At 40.3% G+C, this 21,123-nt stretch overlaps 1 protein-coding gene across 1 annotated transcript in view; it reads right to left on the bottom strand.

The window, feature by feature from the left end:
* LOC101415247 (zinc finger protein 850) overlaps positions 1-21,123 on the bottom strand; it is an 80,491-nt gene that overhangs the window by 46,677 nt on the left and 12,691 nt on the right. Inside the window, 1 exon segment of the mRNA XM_071209017.1 lies at positions 19,473-21,099. Within this exon segment, the coding sequence (XP_071065118.1) occupies positions 19,473-21,099 (1,627 nt within the window).

Genomic DNA, 21,123 nt, shown 5'->3' with positions numbered 1-21,123 from the left:
CGTTGGACTTACCCAGGTCAGCTAATATGGAGGTGAAGATGGGCAACTACCACACCAGAGAACCGAGAGTGCCTACAACTCCAAGCAGGAGAATTGCATCCATCAACCATGTGGAATCTAAGCCCCCTCTCAGTATAGAGTTGGAGTGGACATCGCCATTCCAGGAACCACAGGATGGAGGAATAAAATATGGATTATATTGAATTCACTGGTATTCGACTACAAAATTTTTGTGACTAGTAATGGAAGAAACTGTAGCATTGATGTGCAGAAAGTGGCCACGGTAGTTGCTGAGGGCAGGAAGAGGGAAGAAGAGATGTGATGTGGGGGCATTTTTGGGATTTTGAGTTGCCTTAATGATATTGCAGGGTCAGATGCTGGACTTTATATATCTTGCCATAACCCACTGAATGTACTGGGGTAGAGTGCGAACTACAGGGTAAACTATTATCTGTGTAGTGCAGCAGTGCTCCAAAATGTATTCACCAAATGCAATGAATGTGCCACAATGGTGAAAGAAGTTGTTGATGTGGGAGGAGTGGAAGTGTGGGGTGTGGGGTGTACAGGAATCTCATATTTTTTAGTGTAACTTTTTTTTGTGATGTATATATCTTAAAAAAAATACAATGTACAAAAATGATGTAGTGGGGAATGGGGAGTGGGTTATATGGGAACCTCTAATGTTTTTTAATGCAACATTCCTTGAGATGTATTAATTAAAAAATAAATAAATAGATAAATGCATCAGCACTGCACATGGGCCAGCTCCACACAGGAGTGGGTTATATGGGAACCTCTTATGTTTTTTGTTTTTTTATGTTTTTTAATGTAACATTCCCTGTGATCTATTAATTAAAAAATAAATAAATAAGTGCATCAGCACTGCGCATGGGGCAGCTCTACAAGGGTCAAGGAGGCCCGGGGTTTGAACCACGGACCTCCCATGTGGTAGGCAGACGCCCTATCCATTGGGCCAAGTCTGCTCCCCCCTTTTAGTTTTTAATCATACTATCATTAAAATTTACCTGGGGGAGGTGACTGTGGCTCACCATTTTACCATATGGAGGACTCTGTTAGATACCCGGGGCCTCCCGGTTAAAAAAAAAAAAAAAAAGGAAGAGAAAGGCGTCCCAGAAGTGTGTGATACAGAGGCACACCAAGGAGATGATGACGCAACCAGACAGAAAAAGAAAACCTAAAAAGATTTAGCTGGACTTCCAAAAAAATTCGTCAGTGCCAAATATTTCAGAAATTTTAAAAAGCACTGCATACATGGGATTAGTTACCTACCTAATTAATTAATTAATTTATTTATTTATTTATTTATTTATTTATTTTACCTTCCCTGTAGTTCTTTTTTTCCGGCTGGACATGAGAAACAAGATTCGTGACCAATGTTGGCTTTATTTCTTTACAGGCAATAATTCATGTCTTTTTTCATTCAATACTACTGCAGCATTTTCATAAGAAAGTCACAAAAGATAATATGAGGAAATACCTGCTGAATAAACAGGCTTCTGACCAGCAAATAATGTTTTGAGGTTAGATTCTACCAAAGTGGTACTGTGGCATTACAGGCATTTCATTTCCTTCCTTCCTCCCTCCCTCCCTCCCTCCTTCCCTCCTTCCTTTCCTCCTTCCTTCCTTTTTTTTCTCTTTCTTTTCTTTCTTTTCCTTTCTTCCTTTCTTTTTTTTCAAGTTTGTCAGTTCTTTACTTCTATTATTTCTTCAAGCAGAAAATAGCATGCTATCACAAAGTAAGGCCTTAGAGACCATTTCTAGCTGCACACAATGCAGGGTAGCTCTCAAGAGCTGATATAAACCAAGAATGGCAGTCAACTAGAACCACATTTGGTGACACTCAAAGAATCTCAGAAGCATTTTGCTGATATACATGTTTCCTACTTCTCAACTGATTTTGTGTTAATCTTACTAAAATAATAAATCAGATTGCAAAACTTTTGTACAGTTGTATTTTAAGGGATTCCTATGTTCAGTGAACAGGGTGCTGGCATCTCCGAAAGTACGTGCACACCTCCAAGGTTCTGCTGGTAATTTTAGAACCCTCCAGACTCAACCCATCCTCCTCAGCCCTCACCTGCTTCCTTTCCCCAGACTCAATCCCACTTGAGGAGCTTGGCAGGAATCAGCCCGGCGGTGGGCAGAGGAAGGCAAAGGGTAGACTTCGGGGACTCCCTGCCTGGATTTATTTAATCACTGTAATCTTGGGGAAATAATGTAGCCTTTTCAAGTTCAGTTTCATTGTATGTAAAAAGGAGTGATAATACTAGTATCTAGCACATATAAAAATTTTTGAGAACTAAATAAAATAGCCTATTTAACGTTTTACCGTGGTGCTGGCAGAGTAAGTTATAAAATGTTAATGGTGGCAAGCGTATGTGGCTCAACTGATAGAGCGTCCACCTACTATATGGAAGGTCCAGGGTTTGAACCCAGGGCCTCCTGACCTGTGTGGTGAGCTGGCCCATGCGCAGCAATGCCGTGTGCAAGGAGTGCCATGCCACATAGGGATGTCCCCTGTGTAGGAGAGCCCCACGTGCAAGGAGCGCACCCCTCATTGAACTGCCTGGCATGAAAAAAGTACAACTTGTCCAGGAGTGGTGCCGTACACATGGAGAGTTGATGCAGCCAGATGACATATAAAAGAGACACACAGATTCCCGGTGCCATTGAGAATGCAAGCAGACACAGAAGAACACACAGTGAATGGACAGAGAGAGCAGACAACCAGGGCGGTGGGGGGGGGGGGGGGGAGGGGAAATAAATAAATAAAATAAATCTGTAGAAACAAAATGTTAATTGTGTTTGTCTTATTACACATGTCATGGTGTTTTACATAAATGAAATTAAGTCTCTCTAAATTTTGGCACCACTGAAAGACTGAAGGAATTTCCACCAAAACTGTTAGATATGTTTAAAATAATGTTTTAATAACAAATATTTATAACATTTGTAGTAAAAACTATTAATATTAGATGAACCATTAACTTTGACAATTGCAGAAAATTTGCTGAAATAGTGTAACACTCAGTGAGCTCTCTTTTTCTTATCCCTGTTTGGAGGAAAGGAAGTCAAGGCACCAGAAGGTAGCCATGCAGGGCTTTGGATGTGGAAGCCATGTCCATCACTGCTCTGCTGTCCGCACTGGCCGGCTGACCACGAGCGTAGGTAGCCCTAACATAAGGGCATGGTTGGTGCTCATCAAATCCTCTTCCAGGGATCTATCCCAAGGAATAATTGGCATGCTGCAGGAAGAGGTATGTGCACTGCATTCATCACAGCAGCCTTCCTAAAAGCAAACAGCTGGATCCAGTATGAATGTTCAACATTGAGGAGGTGGAAGTTGAGATCCTGTAACTAGAACTTTACCAAACTCTACCTTCTAGAGTGGTGTTTCTTCCTACCAGTTATAAAAAGCTTCATTTTCAAATGCTATGCCAATCCAAATTATAATTTGATCTCCTGGTAGACAATTAAGGGCCTGCTAAATCCTAACTGTTGATCATAAATTTGCTTGAGGAATAGGTGCAGGCACTGTGAGTTCCCTCTGCAGACTCCCTGTTCATGTTGGCTAATGAGTGATAAAGTAAAACCAGCCACAAACTCAGGTGCAGAGGCAAGAATAAACTTAATTTAAAGTAGAGGAATAAATCTGAAACATCAATCAGAAAAAAAATTTAAGACAAACTCTGCCTGGTTTTGGATTTCAGTGGTGTAGAAATAACGTGGGATGGAGTTCAGTACAGGCTTGAGAAGGTAAAAACTGAAGTAATCAAAGACAAATTCAGCAAAGAATTTCATGTGTAATAGAGGAGATCTTAAAGGAAATGATTCAGTGTGACCTTTTGGAGGTCGGAAAAGAGAAATCTCTTTGGAAAGGCAAAACAGGGTAGTGTTTTGAAGGATCATGAAAGAACAGGATTAGAGGGACTGGAAATAGGGAGTGTTGAGTTTCACATTGTCAGGAAAGTCTCAGAAAAAATGGTGGCTTAGAACAGTGGTTTCCAAACTGTGCTACTTATGCTTCTGAGGCCCATAAATTCAGATGATAGCCACTCGGAATCCACCATTGGACAGCAACCAAGGAAGGGGACCCCAGGGGTGCAGGGACCTCACCCAAACTTCAGCCATAGCACGTCCACCTTTATCAGATGTATCTTTCAGGGAAGGGACAGACTGAAGGGATTTAAATGACTGGGGGAAAGTGGACTTGGCCCAATGGTTAGGGCATCTGCCTACCACATGGAGGTCCACGGTTAAACCCCGGGCCTCCTTGACCTGTGTGGAGCTGGCCCATGCGCAGTGCTGATGCGTGCAAGGAGTGCAGTGCCACGCAGGGGTGTCCCCCGCGTAGGGGAGCCCCACGTGCAAGGAGTGTGCCTCGTAAGGAGAGCCGCCCAGCGTGAAAGAAAGTGCAGCCTGCCCAGGAATGGTGCCACACATACAGAGAGTTGACACAAGATGACACAACAAAAAGAAACACAGATTCCCAGTGCTGCTGAAAAGGATAGAAGTGGTCACAGAAGAACACACAGCAAATGGACACAGAGAGCAGACAACTGGGGGGAGGGGGTGGCCAGGAAGGGGAGAGAAATAAATAAAAAAATAAATCTTTAAAAAAAATAATAAATGACTGGGGATACTTCCCCTACCTATTATTGAACACAAAAGGCATGTAAGTTCATCCACTGTTAATTGAATATGCCAAGTTGAATCCTATAGAAATGCTTGAGCCCAAGCAGGTTGTTCATTTGAACTAGTATAGAATACCTGGTGGGTGAAGAGAGATTTACACTGTAGTTAGTGACATTTGAGAAGCTGGAGTGCTCATAGCAAAAAAACTGCCAGTGGGGAGTGGAGGTGGTTCAAGCAGTTAGGCTCCCGCCTCCTACATGGGAGTTCCTGGGTTTGGTTCCTGGTGCCTCCTAAAGAAAACGATCAGATAATGAGCGGACACAGTGAGCAGACACAGCAAGCAGAGACAACGAGCAGATCAACAAGGGAGCCATATTGGGGGGGAGGGGAAACAAACGTCCGTGCAATAGCCCTGTGTGGCCAGTGAAAAATGTGGATAGCTCATGAAAACTAATAGTAAATTATTGAGGCTTAGATAAAATAATACCCATCTTTATGATTGGCAGTCCTTGATATGGTTTCAGCAGTGCAAAATGTACAGCATGCTAAAGGAGTTGGTACTCAGTAATGGATCTTGTAAATGCATTGATCACAATCTTGCTCTCTGAAAACAACCAACCACACTTTTCCTCTGTAAATGAAAAATATAAGTGACATTTTTATATTGCCAGTTATTTGAAATCACGAGCTTACTGTCATAGCTTTATTGGGAGGGATTTGGACTTGATGCAGGTTCTGAGTGAAATAATACTTTACAAAGATGATCTGGTGGTGAGATCAGAAAGTGCAGAACAAACTAGGACTGATTTAAATGCAGGGATAATACATAACTAAATGAGGCTGGTTGATAAATCCAGCAAAGATCCAAGGGCCCAACCAAAGGGTGAAATACTGAGGAATAAACTGGGTAGCAGCCACCTATCCCATTAAAGAGGCAATTAAGAATAAACTGCTGTAATTGTCTACTCCTGGAACTAAGAAGCATAGCACTTGGTGGTTTTTTTTTATTTTGGGGGACACTATTCCTGTATCTGGGAATATTGCTTGTTTCTATCCATAAAATTCCTTGAAAAAGCCTATATATGAATGGAGCCTTGAACAAGGGTAGGGTCCTCTGAATTGCAAAAAGGCATGAGTCAGTATCTTTGTTCTCTTATGATCCACTCTCACAGATGATTCTGGAAGTGTCTGCAATTTGCTCTCATGCAGTCTGGAACTTATGGCCAAAGCCAGCAAGCACTACCCAGCAGTGATATGGGGATTTTGGACCAGAAAATTTTCAGACATGATGGTACAGTATATGCAATTTGAGAGGAAATTATTGGCTTATTATTGGGCATTAATTGAAATCACACCTGTGATGAAGTACATAATCTCGAAACTTGGAATACCCACAATGTCTTGAGTGATGCAGAAACACTGCAGCAGGGAATGTAGTGTCCAGGAGTCCATAAAAATGGAAATGGCTTATGTAGGAACATGCTACTAGAAGAATGCAAGAAGGTGCACACTGTATTCATGAACAGGTAGCCTCTTGTCCTCCAGGGCTGACTTTGGAATCACCAGAGGTTCTGGTTCCTATTGGCATATGGGTGTTGTCATATGCATAAATGATTGCTTGGTTTATGGATGGCAGTTCTGAGGTGTACAGACAGACATCATTCTATTTGGAAGGCTGCGATGCTCTGGCCAACTGATGGAAAATTCTGATTGAAGAAGGAAAGGCCAAATCAGCTCAGTGTGCTGAATTACATGCTATTCATTTTCATTCCAGTGATGGGAGAAGTGAACAACATAAGCCCCTGAGTTTGGGTATTTACCAACTCATGACAAATGGCCGGTGGCCAGGCCATATGACCAAGTAGATGAGTACTGGAAAACTAGACTATTAAAGGGATGCAGGTAGACTAAGGGAAGCCCTATGGAAATTTCAGGAGCTCATTAAATTAGGACTTGCTGATGGCCATCAGAAGCATCCCCTTCCAGGATTAGATGATTGGAACCAACAAGTGGACAGCCTGATGCACTTGCTTGAGGTGGCCATCTGGGTCCATGAAATGAGTGGACATTGGGGAGCTTTAGCTTTAACTTAGTCTCCCAATACATTTGATCATCAGTATGACTATTATATGACTTATTTACATTAAGAATTTGAATTTTATCGTCAATACCAGTGTCACATCACATAATGGTATGGTCAAGGAGGGGCAATTCAGTTTCATTATAGAATAAGTAAGAATTACAGAGTTCTTACTCCCAAAAGAATTGACCCTTCCCATATATGATATTATTATGGATGGACATCTCTACAATTGGCTCATTCTCTACCTCTGGGTTTCAAATTAATTGGGGACAGAACTATTCACCTCAGTTGACAGGCTTGTACTGAGACTGGTTTCCATTGTGTGCTGTTACATATAGCAGGGCCCTCCTCACACTTACGGGGTGGGACACAGGTGTTATTGAGAATAATACCTATCCCTTTTAATTGTATTGTAGGGAATTTTATTCTGACTTGTTCTTGGAACAAGGACAGTCATAGTGTATGAATGTACTCCTTGAGAGCGCCCATAGGTTTGTCACATAAGCCTCAGCTGCTAGGGTGGGAGGTTATTGCCCCATGAGTGCTTTGGCCTCCAATGTATTAAAATAGCCAAGAGACCCTGCTTGGTCAGGGCATAAGCTCTTTCCTAATGCTGGATCCCAGCATGAGCCACTTCATTCAAGTCTCATCCTCTTTCCAGGTTGACTCCTTTGTCTTCCTCCTGGAAGACAATTCCCTCTAATGTGTTTATAGTTTAAGAAAATTCTCCCTCTAAATGTGTTCCTTATGGGCTGTGATGTGGACCATTGACCATGAGGTGCAGAGATGCCCAGAGATGTACTTACCAAGTGCAATGGATGTGTCATGATGATGGGAGTGAGTGTTGCTGGGGGGGCAGTGGTGGGGTGGGGGTGGTGGGGTTGAATGGGACCTCATATTTTTTGAATGTAATATTTTTACAAAATGAATAATAAAAAAAAATGTGTTCCTCATTGTGACCATTTGAAGTTCTTTTACAAATCTCAAAAAGGTCCATTCCTGTTGGGGTGAGGCACTTTTGATTGGACTGTCAGTGACGCGTCACTCAAACTGAGTCTTCACCCTCTTGCTGGGTCTTATATAAAAGGAGATATATGAAAGAGAGCTAACGTCTCAACCCCGCCTTGTGTGAGAGGACTAGAGGATCACTAGCAGCCAAAGCTGACCCATGGAGCAGCTCAAGGTTGAGAAGATGAACCCTGCTATATGCCTGATCACCATGTGGCAACGTGTGAAGAGTTCAAAGAGCTGGCTTTGATGAGGAAGCATCTCTGATTGTACCTTGATTTGGACATTTCACAGCTTTGGAACTGTAGTACTTCCCTTAATGAAATTCCCATTATAAATCCAACCCATTTCTGGTATTTTCCATCAGCAGCCCAGTGGCAAACTAAAACAGTCATTAAAGAGAATTAATCTTGTCCTGTGATGCCTAGTATGGCACTTACCTCTCCTAACATTTTTTCTGTCTTGTGGGCCAATAGTTTTCCTCCATCATGCATGTCGTGGCCATAGTGTACAAACGACCAAAGGGTTGACATGTTTAGTACCCCAAAATGTTAGGTTCCCCATATACTAGGGTTAGATGAATGCTAGTCATACCTAGAAGTAACTTGGTTTGTGTGCCAGAGGCCTCCCTTAGCCTTGTCTCAGGCAGAAGCCATGCTTTAGTCATACTTTCCAATTCTCTATCAAACTACTCTGAGGATGATATGGAACATGATAGGCCCATTTGGTGTGACAGTTGACATTCTTAGACACTATGGGCTGTATAGTGTGTTTCTTGGTCTGAAGACATGCAAATTGTGCGTCCAAATTGATAGAGCATATTCTCTTCCAGCCCTAGTATCATATTTTGGGCACTTGCATCCTCTACAAGGTTGGCAAAGGCCAGTTCAGATAAAATGTTTTTGTTGGTACCTCCCATCCATTGCTATATGTAGGGCCTTCCTCCTGGGGCATCTGACCCATAGCCTTCTGCAGTCTTGTTCTTGCTGGAAGATATGAAAACTTGTTCTTGGCATCTTGTGTCTCAAATGGTGCAAGAGGAATGAATACATTGATGCTCAACCAATCTGTTGAGACTAAGGTAAACCCCATGTAGAGATAAAACTGATGGAAAATAACTGGCCTAAGAGCTGTATTTAGATAACCATCTGCTTAGTTCTATGCTAAACTAGTTCATCACAAGGCAACACAAAGGTAGATCAAGGGGGAAAATGCATAATCCAATTAGGATAAAAATATGAAAGTGTATGCAGTGGCTTTATAGGGTGGACTAGTTGTCTCTTTACCTATCCCATAATGGTGGCCTTAAACGTTAGGCATAGTTGCAATGATACTACTTCTGTTATACAAACACAATGGTAAATGCTGATGTTCAGACTGATATGATTGCCTAAGCCTAGGCCAAGGGCAAGGGAAGGGACTGTGGTCTGTGCAGTAAATGATGAACACACCAGGGTTGGGTTGCTCAAACTGCACACTCCAAAGAATTGCCTGGCTCTTTACCAGTTCCTGGGAGTGAAACCTCTGAGCTTTTGGAATACCTCCCCTGGTAAAAGTGCTCTTGTATGTATGAGGCTTGTCTGGGTGTTAAGACTGAATAGCTAAGGTCTGTCATGTAGGTGCTGCAAGTCCCCAGTTAAGTCTCGGGCATCAGTGCTCAGGTGAACTTCCTCGATGGCAATACTTCCACGTGTTGCCATGCATCATTATTGAGAGAATGAAGCATGTCCTCACGCAAGTCCACTGGAAGGGTAAACACGGAGGCTTGTGCCTGGCTTCTCTTGGACTTTGGCCCATGTACTTTTTCTCTTTGCTGATCTTGAGTGCCCCACTTGTCAAATGACCATTATCTTTCATCTCTGCATTCACTTAACATCAGAGCATATACGATTTACCAGGAACCATCTAGATGTGGTGAAATAACCATGGAAGAAATGTTATGCCCTAGATGGGGGGATCCAGGCTTCCTTGAGGAAGTACTATTTGAGATGAAATAGAATTAACTGGGCAAAGTGGGCAGTGGGAGGGTCCTGTGGCAGATAGGAAAAGGAAGATCAAATGAAGAGGGAAGAGTTCTCATGAATAGTATTGAGGAAAGGTGTAGAAAGCAGAGTACACAATCAAATCAGAGTGGCACCTCACTTCAGCGTGAAGAATGGATTGGAGAGGAAATGTGGATAAAAGACGACCCAGTTTAGAAAGTTAAGGAACTACTTGAGGTGACAGATGCTAAAACATGAACTAGGGAGGCGGTGTTGAGAGGTGGACAGATACTAGATATTTAAAAGGTAAAACGGCACATCTGTTTCAGAGTGTACAAAGGAACTGAAGAGAATGAGACAACAACGCCATTTATAACTAGTGAGAGTGACACAAAGTAGATCAGAATCAGTGAGACGTGGAGACCATTTTATTTCGTGTAGGTCATGTGGAAGCTGAGTATCTTTGAAACATTCAACCAGGGACAGAAAAAGACAACTGGAAATTCAGGCCTAGAGCTCTAAGGAGAGAACAGAATTTGGAAAATAAAATTACACTGTCTTCAAAGTAAAGAAGATAACTGAAGCCAAGGGTGTATGTAGCTAAGACCCACAGACACTACACAGAGAAAAAAAGCCCTGAGCAAGACTCTCTGACCAGAGTCTTTAGAAATTTCAACAATGAACTGATGGCTAGAGGTGGAAGAATTGTTAGTAAAGAAGGAAAGCACAAAAGAACAAAACAAACAACCAAAAAAAAAAAAAAAAAAAAGAGAAAACCAGGAGTGATGTAAGAAGAAAAAAAGGAGAGAGAGTAGTTTGAATGGACTGGTTAACAGGAGTAAGTTTTGCTGATAACCCAAGAAAGAAAAAGATTTATAGACTTGGGAGTTGCTGACCTTAGCCAGAGCAGCTTAGAGGGTGGCATATTGTAGCAAGGAGGTTACAAGGTAGAGTGGAGGTTTGGGAGGTGAGCAAGGAAGAGTTGATAGTGAGTTGGAAGTCCCATGGTCTTCCTCAGTTTAAAGGAGAGAGGAGAAAAAGAGGTAAAAGTTGGAGAAGCCAGACAGTCAAGACAACTGGGACAATGTCGGTCACTAAAGCAAAGGTGAGAGGCAATCTCAGGAAAGGTGAAAGTGACAAAAGCAATGCAGAAGAAAAATGGGCCTGTAGGCAAAAGTGATGACATATAGGCAAAAACCAGGAGACTAGGATGGATACAGGGCAGTGAGAGTAAAAAAATCAGTAAAGACGAAGTTAGAAAAGAGTACTTAGATATTTTAAGTGTGAAGCCTTATGCCCAAAAGGTGGGACGCGGGAACTAGAAAGAGCAAGAGTGGCAAACTCGTCCAAAAGTCCTGAATGTTTAAGAAGCCCGTGGTAAGGCTTACCTTCGAAAGCGAGAATCATCAAGGGAGAATCAAGAAAACAAAGCCACTGCTGGTGTAGACAGGGCTGGGAGACTACAGGGAAGAGGGACATTTTACTTTGAAACCACCCAAATTGGAGAAATGACATGATGTTATCCAAAAGTGTCCTTTGTGCATTTACAGCCCTTAATTAGCTGAGCTTGGCCATTTTCATAGGTCAGGGCCTATGAGTAAGGTTTCTGGAACTACCTTCCCAAACTGTCAAATCCTCAGGAGATAAATGGGATCTTAACTTTCACATGGCCCCTCAACTATCCCTTTTCTGACAGCTCACCTTTAGAGCCCCTCCTTGGCATTTCCCCTCCTCCATTCATGGCTCTCCACCTTGTTTGAACTTAAAGTTCCTATCTGCTTTGGTGCTCTGACACACTGGTTCTTTGAAAAGGATATTAAAATGGCTATCTGCTTTGCTCAACTCTTAAAATGTATTATTTTACTAATACAGTGGGGTGGATTTCTGGATTGAAGGGGATCTGAGTGGTTAGGAATTTCCTTTAAAGTCACCCAGTTAGGTAAGAGCTGGGTCAGGAAGTAAACCTGGAGCCTGATTCCAGGGTGCTTGTTTCTGATACTGCTGCAAGGGAGGCAAAACAAACTTCCCTCTTACAATATAGCTAAGACCTTTTACCTGTGACATGTGTAATATACCTGTGACCGAAAAGATTTAAAATCGCTAATACTTAAAACTCAAGGCCATTACATTTAGCATTCCAGAGACATACCAGCTTCTCAAAGTTGAGAGGAAAGGCCTTCTGAGGGCCAGACTCTGCTTAAAGGGGAGCTGCCTTTTTCCAGAGACCAGGTTCCCACAGATTTCCAGCATCGTGTTTCTGTTGAGGGCCCTCTCAGCTGGGGCCAACTCCAGTTGGGGAAACTCAACGACTCATCTGTGATTGTAGCTGATGCCTGCAACAACACTCTCCAATCTCAAGGTATTTGCAATTATGCAGAAATCTTTATACATCCCATATTCCTTAATTCTCTTCAGTTGAAAATAAAGATGAAGCCAGAAGCTGCAAGTTTCAATACTGGTAACAAAGAGAGGATAAGAAATTGTTGACACACATGCTATGGAAATATAGAGCGCTTAACCTGCCATTACATCTTAACGAGATAAATGTGAATGTGGAGAGATTTGCAAGTCATGTCATCTGCAGCCATGGAGAATATAATTATCTTAGGCAGAGACAGAGTCCTCTCTTACCAGGTTTCTTCAGTACCTTATCTCCACTAAACTAAATCCTGGTTAGTTTGTAATAAGTTCCACTGTGTTTTCGCAAAATTTTTTAGCTACAATGTTTTACGGTTATATTACCATTCATCTCAAATAAATGATTTTGTTGTTGTTGTAGGGAACTGTTTATTTGCTTAATGTTTGTTCCAGAAATTTGTACTCAGCATTTTAGTAACACTGAAGTTACTGTGAAGAGTTACCACAGCAGGCCTGAGACTGCTATCCTTTGAGCTTACAAGGTTTTCCCCTTGGCTGGCATTTGGACTCTCAGTTGGGATGTTTTGCACCATTCTCAGAAATAAGAGGTCAGCTGTGCTAAAACTGTGCCAACAATGTGGTTTATGCTGAACACCCACTTTCCACCTGGAAGCCAGGGATTTGGGGACATGCTAGACAAAGGGTGCCTACATGATCAGCCCCCAGTAAAAACTGGGGGCAAAGTCTCTAATGAGCTTCCCTGGAAGACATTTCACATGTATTGTCACAACTTGATGGAGGTTAATTTAGCATGCTCTGTATGACTCCAGTGGGACACTCTTGAAGATGGCACCAGGTTGCCTGTGTGCCTGTGTACTTTACCCCACGTGCATTTTCCCTTGGTTGATTTCCTTCATATCCTTTCACTGCCATAAATCCAAGGCATGAGCATGACAATATGTGAGTGTTCAGAGCTAATCATCAAGGACCCCTGGCTCCATCATTCACTAGGACTTCTATGATTTTATAATTAACCACAATGGCCATATAAAACTTGTACAGATCCTCTTGAAGGTGAACATATGAAATATATGGTGCTACCTGTATACACAGATTTGTGGTAAACACTCTGTGAAGGAACAAATATCATAATAGAAATTACCTGATGTGTGCAGTCATTCACTAAAACATATATATTGAGCATCTAAGAAACAAAAAGGAAACGGGCTGAAAGTGAGGATGATGAAAGGAAAAAGGTAAGGTGATTTGGGCAACAAGGCAGAAGGTGGTAGGATTCACTAAGATGTTTCTTAAGTACCTCAAACTCAAAGTCTAAAACCAAACATATGCCTTAGCCTTTCTCTAACCCTCCACCATTACACCCAGACATTACCTGTATTTTCTACACAGATACACCAAATAATATGCAACCAGTAAAAAGAATAAACTTAGTTTCCTTCACTCAATTAGAAAAGTTGCAGCGAAGTGAGCACTGTTTGATCCAATTTTAGTTAAAGGGTATGGTGACCCTGAAGACAAAAACACACCCTTTTAAAAGTCAATGTATTAAAATGGTTAAGAGCAAGGATTCTGGAACCAGATAACTTTGACTCACATCCCTAAGTGCACATTTCTGATTGTGCAGCTGTGGGAAAATTCCTTTACCTTCCTGTGCCTCAGTTTCTGGATCTATAAAATGGGGCCAGCAACACTACCTACCACATAGGAATTGCATAGGTTGAAAGAAGTGATGTATGCTTAGCATTCATAGTAGTGACTAACACATAGTAACAATATGTATTTGCTTGCTCTTGAGATTATTATGGCCATGGGCATAGTCATATGATGCATGCACACAGGCTGAGTGTGGTAGGAATAAAGAGAGGATGTGAAAAAGATGGCAACAGGATATTGGTCATGCAAAGTATTCAGCCTGGAGACCTCTATCTGGGTGTCCTCTGTGGATCACTAAGAGTAAAATGCCTTAAAAGTAACAAAAGCAGTGGCCAAGAATAAATCCCTGGAAGCAAAAATGTTTAATAGATGGAAGGAAGACATGGAGCCTGTGAAGGGAAAAGGTAGGAACTTAAAGGATCCAGGAAATGACCTCCAAGTCAGAGACGTGGCAACAGGATAAAGGTCAAATTCAGGGGTAAGGTGAAAAGGAATCTGAGGCTTGCTTACATCGGATGACAGAGAAGGAAGACATTCTTAGTTGAGCTGGTCCACAGGGAGACGTTAAAGGTCAAGCTACGTCAGTGTAAATGAAGTTAAAGAGTTCCCAGACAAGGTGGAAAAGGATGTGTCCAACAACAGAGGGGAAGGGTGATCCTGGAAAAGGACTGATCCCTTCTCCTTTGAGGTTATAACAAGGTTTAAAGAGCAGTGGAATTCTACACACAAACTGACCCTGCAGAACAAAAATTTTTTTGAGGGGGAGGGCAGGTACCAGGGATTGAGCCTGGGACCTCTAATGTATGAAGCAGGTATTCAACCACCGAGCTACAACTGCTCCCCAAAAACAAAACTTTTAAGTAATCTGCAGACCACACTCAGTTATAAGTCCAGTACTGAGAAATGTTTGTGGACCCTTATATAAAAGACTCTAGGCCCAACATTTCTCCAGATAGTTTAGGGTTTCTTTTCCAATATCAAGGCAAAGCACCAAAAAACCACAACTCTGGACTACACTGTTTTGTTTGTTTTCTCTGCGTCTTCCTTTGGTATTATAAACTCAATAAAGAAATAAAAGAGTAAAAAAAAACCCACCAAAGTGTAAATTATGCAAGTGAATAATACAATAACCAAAATGAAAACTCACTGGACAAGCCCAGTAATAGATTGGAGATGACAGAGGAAAGAACCTGTGACCTTAAAGGAGAATCAACAGAAATTAATCTGAACAAGCAAGAAAAATAGACTAAAACAGAAAAGGGAAAAGAACAAGAACAGTTATTGTGGAAAAATAATAAAAGACCTAGTATTTGTTATTAGAGTCCCAGAGAGAAGACAGGGAATAGGTTGAAAAAATATTTGGATATGTAATGGTTGAAAATCCCCCAAATTTGGCAAATGACATATATCTACAGATTCAAAAATATGCGCAAACACCAAACAGGAAAACCTCCCCTAAAAAATTCCATATGAGAATACACAGCAGTCAACCTTCTAGACACTACAGATAATGAAAATATCTCAAAAGAGCCACATAGAGATGATCTGTTACGTAGAGGGAAACAATGGTTCGAATGGCAGCAGATGATTAATCTGAATCCATGGAGGCTAGGAGAAAAGTTTATCAAGTCCTATATCCCACAAAAGTATCCCTCAAGTATAAAGGAAAAATAAAGACATTTTCAGATGAAATAAAACAAAGAAAATCGGCCATTAACTAGCAGACCTACCCAAAAATATAGGATAGAAGTGCTCCGGATGGAAAGGAAATTTTAACAGAACAAGGCTTGGGATTTCAGGAAAGAAGAAAGAACAATGGAATGGATAAAAGTAAAGGAAAACAGACTATTCTCCTCATGAATTTTTAAAAGATTTGACAGCTAGAGGAAAAATTAAAACATCAACCACTATGGTGTTCAATGTATGAAGAGTAAATCTATAAGAATTATATTAAAAGAATGGGGAGTATAAATGGACCAAATGAGTGTAAGATTTCTACATATCATAGTGCTACAATGTTTATACCAGTAGCTAGTGATAAATTGTGTATATTGTAATACCTAGAGTGGCCACTAAAAAACAAAACAAAAAACAAAGAAACAAAGTGATGATAACATTATATCAAAATGGGATTCTAAAAAAATGTTAAAAGTAACACACAGGAAGGCAAAACAAAACAAAAAACAACAGAGGAACAAGAAACAAAGAAGCAAATAACAAATTATAAACTGGAAGATTTAAGCCCTAATGTATCAATAATTACTTTAAATGTAAACAGTTAATATACCAATTAAAAGACAGAAATTTACAGAATGGATAAGAGCCATGATCTGAATGTATGCTCTTGATATTTACTTCAAATATAAGAATATAGGTAGGTTGAAAATAAAAGGAGGAAAAAAGGTAAACCATGCAAATATTAAAAAATAAATGACAGAAGTGGCTACATTAAAATCAGACACCTGATACGCGGTCTAGCGCTGCCCCCGGAGGAGCTGTCCCCACGGTTCTAAAAGGACCGGCCTGTGGCCTCGTGTGTAATTCCACATCTGAGAGACTTGGAGAGTCAAAGATTTCCACGTTATAATCTGCAGTGTTGAAATAAATGCAAAATCCTTAGGGCTTATAGAATGTAAAAAAAAAAAAATCAGACACCTGAAATATACTTCAGAGCCAGGAGAGTTAACAGGAGGAAAGACAAATGTTATATAATGATAAAAAGGTCACACAACAAGAAGACACGGCAATCCTAAATGTGTATGTACCAAACAACAGAGGTTCGAAATACATGAATAAAAAATTTATAGAAATAAAAGAAGGGTGAGACAATTCCACAATTATATTTAGGGACTTCGACACTACTCTTTCAGCAATTGGTAGAAATACTAAAGAGAAATCAGCAAGGATACAGGAAATCTGAATAATACCATCTTCCAACAGGCTCTCATAGACATTTACAAAACACTCCACCCAATGACAGCAGAATACACATTCTTTTTAAACAATCATGGAACAATAAACAAGGTAGATCTTATCCTGGGTCATGAAACAAACCTTAAAAAATCAAAAAGTCTTGAAATCACACAGCATATGTGATTAGACCAAACATGAAACAAACTAGAAATCAAAAACACTAAGATTATAGGAAATATTACAAACTCTTGAAAATTAAACAACATACTTCCAGTGGGCCAGAAAGAAGTCTCAAAAGGAATCAAGAAATACTTAGAAATGAATGACAATGTAATTAAAATGTGTGAAACTTGTGGGATGGAGCTAAAATAGTGCTAAAAGCGAAACTTAAAGCTTTAAATGGTTATATCAGAAAAGAAAAAAACAAAACTAAGCATCATCTCAAGAAACCAGAAAGAATACAATAAATCAAAGCAAGTAGAAGAAATAATAAAGAGCAGAAATCAGTAAAACTGAGAACAGACATGATCAATAAAATTGTTTAAGAAGCTGACAAAAATAAATGAGAGCTGACACATTTCCAATATCCGGAATAAAATGGGATACACACACACACAAATCCTGCTGTCATCAAAAGGATAACAAGGGAATATTTCAAACAATTCTATGAAATTAAATTAGAACGTGTAGGTCAAATAGAACAGTTCCTCAAAATGGAAACCTATCAAACTTTACCCAATATGAAATGAATTCTATGAATTGTTCTATACGTATTAAATAGAATACATAATTAAAAAGCATCCAAAGAATGCACAACTATGTGATTATACGGAATACCACTGACTGTACACTTTGGATGGATTTATGCTTTATTAATATATATAAATAAAATTGCTTTGTTAGCGAAAAAAACCCAAAGAGAAATTTCCAGCCCCAAATGGTTTCACTGGAGAAATCCACCAGACATTAAAAGAATAACACCAATACTACACAATCTCTTCCAAAAAAACAGAAGAGGAGGTAACACTTCCCAACCTATGTTGATAAGGCAGAATTACCCATGTCAAACAAAAAGGCAGTCAACAAAAAAAAACACAAAACCTACAGATCAATGCTGTTCACGAATTTAGACAAAAAAATTGCTCAACAGTATGCCGGCAAATGGAATGCAATAATATAGCAAAAGAAACATACCCTACAAACAAACGGGGCTTTACTCCAAGGATAAATGAAGAGTTGGCTCAATATTCAAAATTCAAAGTAATCCACCACATCAACAGGCTACAAAGATAAGCTACATGATCAATTGATGAAGAAAAGGCATTTCAGAAAATTCAACAATCATTCATAATAAGAGTTGCAATAAATTAGGAATGGAGGGAAACTTTATAAACTAAGAATATTGGTTTAAAGATCTACAGCTAACATCACACTGAAAGACGAAAATCTGAATGTATTCCTTCTAATATCAGGACAAGGCAACATCCTCTTGGAAGTTCTAGTTAGTGCAGTAGTCAGGAAAAGAAAAGAAAAGATATATATACTGGAAATGAAGAAATAAAACTGCCTGTCTCTATTTGTAAATGATGATTTTCTACACAGAAAACCCTGAATATTCTATGGAAAGAAATAACTAGACGTAATAAGTGTGCTAAGCAAGGTTGTAAAATACAAATATTAATTATATCTGCATACTACCAGAGATCATACAGAAATTGAAATTTTAAAAAATCAATACCATCTAAAATCACTAAAGAAGAAAAATCAAAACATAGAAATAATCTAACAAAACACGAACAGGATCTATATGCTAAAAATTACAAAACACTAATGAAATAAATCAAGGAATATTTAAACAATTGAGAGACATATGTTCATGAATTGGAAGACTCAACAATAGAAAGATGTCAATTCTCAAAAATTGATCTACAGAGTTTAACATGAGTTCTATTAATATCCAAGCAAAAATTTGGTAAAAGCAGACCACCTTATTCTAAAATTTATATGCAAAGTCAAAGGAACTAGAATATTAAATCAACTTTGAATAATAAAGAAAAATCACTTTACCCAAATTTTAGGACACACACATAGCTACAGTAACCAAGTAAAAAGTAGGTAAGAATCAAGAAAGTGTGTGGGTGTTAGGTGTTTTAAACCTTATGAAAAAAGGGTTTGTTTCTTAAAAATCAAAGCCTTAAACAGTCTTAATTGGTACAATAAAGTGTGCCCATTTATATGAGTATCCTTATCTCCTTATATACGAGATTCAAGCTTTTAAATTTCTCACAAAGACTATGTTCCTTCGGTGTAGAGACAAACGTTGTGGAACAAAGAAAGCTTTCAATAAATGTTTTGAGACCTGAACTCAACCGTCCAGTTCTCCTGACATTGGAAAGCAGTGATTATACACACACACACACATATATATATACACACACACACATATATATGCAAAACACATGAGACAGTTAGGCCCTTTACCTCTGAAAGACTCCCCCCAAGTAAAATAAGAAATCAATGACCAATTGTCAAGATTTGGCTGGGAAGTTCAGAGAAAAAAAAAAAAAAGCTGTGTTCGCATTTCTTTTCTGTCTTCCTCTTCTTTTTAAAAAAATTCCTGAGATAATGTTGCAATGTAAACTAAAGGGAAAGATGTGGCTGAAGGTTGTCCTAAGAGTAAAATAACCAATGGGTCTCTATCCTGGATGAATTCTCAGTCGTAGAAAAAGGCTCTAAGGTGGGCCAATTTATAACATGGCTCTAGGTGAAAAGGGATGATCTGCGACACCTTTTCTCACAGGGAAGACACTTGTGCAGTCTCTCTTTGGTATGAACGATCAGATGCTGAGTAAGATGTTTCTTCTGGCCAAATATTTTCCTCAGTGGTTACATTTAAAAAGTCATTCCCTAGTAGGAATTCTTGCAAATTGACTGGGGTTTGCCCATTTGTGAAGGGTGTCCCCACATCTGGCACACTGATAGGGTTTCTTCCAGAATGACTCCTTTGATGCTGAGTGAGGGACGCACTGCGACTAAAGGCCTTTCCACATTCACTACACTCATAGGGCTTCTCTCCAGTGTGGATGACGGAGTGTCGAATGAGATTGGTGCTCCAGCAAAAGGTTTTCCCACACTTGATGCACTCATACGGTTTCTCTCCAGTGTGAATCCGCTGGTGCCTGGTAAGGCCTGATCTGCGGCTGAAGGCCTTCCCACACTCAATGCATTCATAAGGCTTCTCTCCAGTGTGGATGCTGTAGTGTCGAATGAGGTCTGCTCGATTGCTAAAGGCTTTCCCACATTCTTTACACTCAAATGGTTTTTCACCAGTATGGGCCCTTTTATGCAAAATAAAAGTGGAGCAATGAGTGAAGGCCTTTCCACATTCGCTGCATACATAGGGCTTCTCCCCAGTGTGAATCCGCTGGTGCCTCTTGAGGTATGACCTGTGGTTGAAGGCCTTCCCACACTCCATGCATTCAAAAGGTTTCTCCCCAGTATGGATGATGTAGTGGTGTATAAGCGCTGCGCTCTCACAGAAGGCTTTCCCACATTCACTGCACTCATAGGGCTTTTCACCAGTGTGTGTCTGCTGGTGCCACATGAGGTATGACCTGTGTTTGAAGGCCTTCCCACACTCGAAGCACTCATAGGGGTTCTCGCCACTGTGAATCATATAGTGTCGAATGAAGCCTGGCCTGTCACGAAAGGCTTTCCCACATTCTTTGCACACAAAGGGTTTTTCTCCTGTATGACTCCGATTATGCAATACAAAAGTAGAGCGGTGGGTGAAGGCCTTTCCACATTCATTGCACTTATAAGGCTTCTCTCCAGTGTGAATCCTCTGATGTTGTGTAAGGTGTGACCTGCGGTTGAAGGCCTTCCCACATTCGATGCATTTATAGGGCTTCTCCCCAGTGTGGACCATGTGGTGTTGAAGGAGGTATGTGCTCTTACTAAAGGATTTCCCACACTCTGTGCATTCATAGGGCTTCACTCCAGAATGAATCCGCTCATGTCGAACAAGGAGGCGTTTCTTGTTAAAAAGTTTCCCACATTCATTGCATTTATAGGGATTTTTCCCTTCATGAGTCACGGGATCTTTTTCTGATCCATGTGCATCATGGTTATGGAGAACATCTCCTGGAGAAACTTGTTCCTGTACAACCTTTGAACATATTACATCATATGTCCCCAAACCACTGTGTGTAGGGCTCATTTTTCCAGGGACCTTCTCTTTCAGGGCGTTTATCCCTTGTCTCAGGTGTTCTTTCTGTATTTCTGATGGTTCCTCTTGATTACTGGCTTGGCCCAACTGGGAGTCCCTAAAGGTTCCCTGTGTTACTTGTTGATGGACTGAGACTTCCTCAGACAAGAATGGCTCAGAAGTGGTAGATTCTGAGGTCTTGGGTTTTCCCTTGTTACCTGAAAGAAATCCATTACACCAAC

The sequence above is a fragment of the Dasypus novemcinctus genome, chromosome 18 (assembly GCF_030445035.2).
Source record: "Dasypus novemcinctus isolate mDasNov1 chromosome 18, mDasNov1.1.hap2, whole genome shotgun sequence".
In the NCBI taxonomy this organism is placed as follows: domain Eukaryota; kingdom Metazoa; phylum Chordata; class Mammalia; order Cingulata; family Dasypodidae; genus Dasypus; species Dasypus novemcinctus.
This window is presented reverse-complemented; position numbering and strand designations above follow the sequence as displayed.